The sequence below is a fragment of the Alosa sapidissima genome, chromosome 16 (assembly GCF_018492685.1).
Source record: "Alosa sapidissima isolate fAloSap1 chromosome 16, fAloSap1.pri, whole genome shotgun sequence".
In the NCBI taxonomy this organism is placed as follows: domain Eukaryota; kingdom Metazoa; phylum Chordata; class Actinopteri; order Clupeiformes; family Clupeidae; genus Alosa; species Alosa sapidissima.
The window spans coordinates 20,880,841-20,883,340 of record NC_055972.1 but is presented as its reverse complement, the minus strand read 5'-3'; the positions used below and the strand labels follow the sequence as shown (position 1 = coordinate 20,883,340).

Here is a 2,500-nt window from a genome sequence, read left to right as displayed (position 1 = left end):
TAAGGCTTCTTCAGCATACACTCACACTGACACACACACACACACACACACACACACACACACACACACACACACACACACACACACACACACACTCACATTTGCAAATGTACGATTTATAGTCAACATAAATCTTCTTTCCCTTTCAAGAGCTAAGAATGACCTCAAATCCTTTACACTCGCACATACATATGAAAGCACAAAACTCAAACTTCAAACATGTGCACACAAGAATCAATCACCCACACACACACACACACACACATACATACAAAAGTCTAGCAACTTCCAGTGGAACAGGAAGAAAACATGTGATCTCACAATAGAGGAGAGGGGGCGAAGCTGCCATTCAGGCTGCGGATAAATGGGAAAAAAGGTGGACGGAGGGGATTATGTTGCTTAAGAGAGAAAGAGAGCCATCTAACTGGAGAGCACACAGCCTCAAATAGATGGGGTCGCATCACAAGATTTACGTCTGTGCGTTTATGAATGGACATGTGCGTGGATATAGGAGTATAAAGTACGGGTCCTCTTCTTTATTATACCTGTAACAGTGTGTGTGTGTATATATTTATGGGTGTGTTTGTGTGTGTGTGTGTGTGTAAGGAGAGGTCAGTGGATGGAGAAAGTGAAGATTTCATGCTAGACTTGCAGCCAATGCTGTGTTACTAATCTGCGCTGCTTCAAAGCAGCTCAGAAAGGCGCGGCCATCACCTCCCCTCACACTCCACGGAAGTCCAGCAACCACCAACCCCCCACCCCCCTCCCCCCCCCATCTGCTGGTCCCCCTCTCACACACACAGACACACACACACACCGCACACAAAGATGTACATGCACTCACACACACACACATACACACACACACACTCACAAAGAGAGAGAGAGAGAGAGAGAGAGGAAGAGAGAGAGACAAGCACACACACACACACACACACACACACACACACACACACACACACACATACAAAACATCACCTCACACACACCTTTCTGTGTGCCCAGCACACACACAGCCACAAATACAAACACAGTGTCTCAATATAAAACAGCTGTTGAACAGAGTAAATGTGCTCTCTCTACAGCATATGGCTAACGCTGCTGGCTAACTATCCACAGAGGCAGTAATGACCAGACCTCTTAAAGAGAGTTATGTTTTATCTGATTAGAACTCTAGCTTAAAGGGCTTTATATTTTAAATGGCAATTAAAACAATAATTTAAAGTGCTTTAGGTCTTGAACAACATTCAGGCCGCAAGCTTAGCGAGCTTTAAGTAATGAATAATGCTTAGCGCGCTAGTTTAATGAGCGTTCTGTTTTGATGCATGAGTGAAACCGTAGCGTAATAGTCTTCATGTTTTTTGTGTGATAACGAGAGAGTAAGTAGAAGTGAAAGCATCAGGCAGTGATTTGTACTTACACATCACTCTGGTGTGTGTAGACCCGGTCGAACAGTGCCTCCGGAGCCATCCATTTCACAGGGAGACGACCCTAGACACACACACACACACAAACACGGTAAATGTTAATGATGACACTGTGTACCTGATGGATCCCAAGGGCTTTTCACTTTACACAAAATCAGCATCCTTAAAGCAGCCCCCTCCTTCACTCACACGCCTTCAATGGAATAACTCTCTCTCTCCCACTCCCACACACACACACACACACACACACACACACACACACACAGTGGGCTTTCATGCATCCATAAGCACAGAGCTCACAAGATCCCCAGCCAGTGCAACAATACTGTGCCTGAGCTGAGCTTTCTCTCTTTGTTTGTTTCTCTCCTTCTTTCTCTCCTTCTTTCTCTCCTTCTTTCTCTCTCTCTCTCTCTCTCTCTCTCTCTCTCTCTCTCTCTCTCTCTCTCTCTCTCTCTCTCTCTCTCTCTCTCTCTCTCTCTCTCTCTCTCTCCTTCTCTCTCTCTCTGAGGGTATGAGGGTATGAGAAAGAGAGAGAGAAGGAGAGTTTTGCATGCAAACTCCCAACATCCCCACTTTATACTCTCTCTCTCTCTCTCTCCCTCTCCCTCTCCCTCTCCCTCTCCCTGTCTCAGTCTCTGGGGGGCAATAACAGGTTTCCAGGCGGGCGTTTGTTCGTCCCAGCTGATAATGGTGTGTGATAAGGGGCGGAGCGGCGGAGAGATAAAGCCTTTATCGTAACCTCTCATTAATGCGGCCCATTCAGAGCCACATCCGTCTCCCACTGCACTGGGACCACAGTCGAGAGAGGGAACCAAATGTGTGTGTGTGTGTGAGAGAAAGAGAGAGAGAGAGAGATGGAAAGAGAGAGACAGAAAGAGAGAGGGAGGAATGAAGGGGTGACACGGCATAATGGTACCCTGGAAATCCAGAGTTCTCGCGAGAGCACAATGGAATTGTCTCTGTGAGACACTCTGGCAATGAGCAATTGATGCGTGTTACTTTTACCCCAACATTCCGAGGAACCAGCTAAACTGATGAAGACAGCGCTGCAACGTTGGAGGACATTGGTCGTA

The 2,500-nt window shown here is 46.7% G+C and overlaps 1 protein-coding gene across 7 annotated transcripts in view; it reads right to left on the bottom strand.

The window, feature by feature from the left end:
• Positions 1-2,500, bottom strand: part of fgfr2 (fibroblast growth factor receptor 2) — a 51,748-nt gene that overhangs the window by 6,774 nt on the left and 42,474 nt on the right. For all 7 annotated transcript variants that reach the window (XM_042066698.1, XM_042066699.1, XM_042066696.1 and 4 more), the window contains one exon: positions 1,421-1,491. In XM_042066698.1, the coding sequence (XP_041922632.1) occupies positions 1,421-1,491 (71 nt within the window). The remainder of the gene's footprint in view (positions 1-1,420; positions 1,492-2,500) is intronic.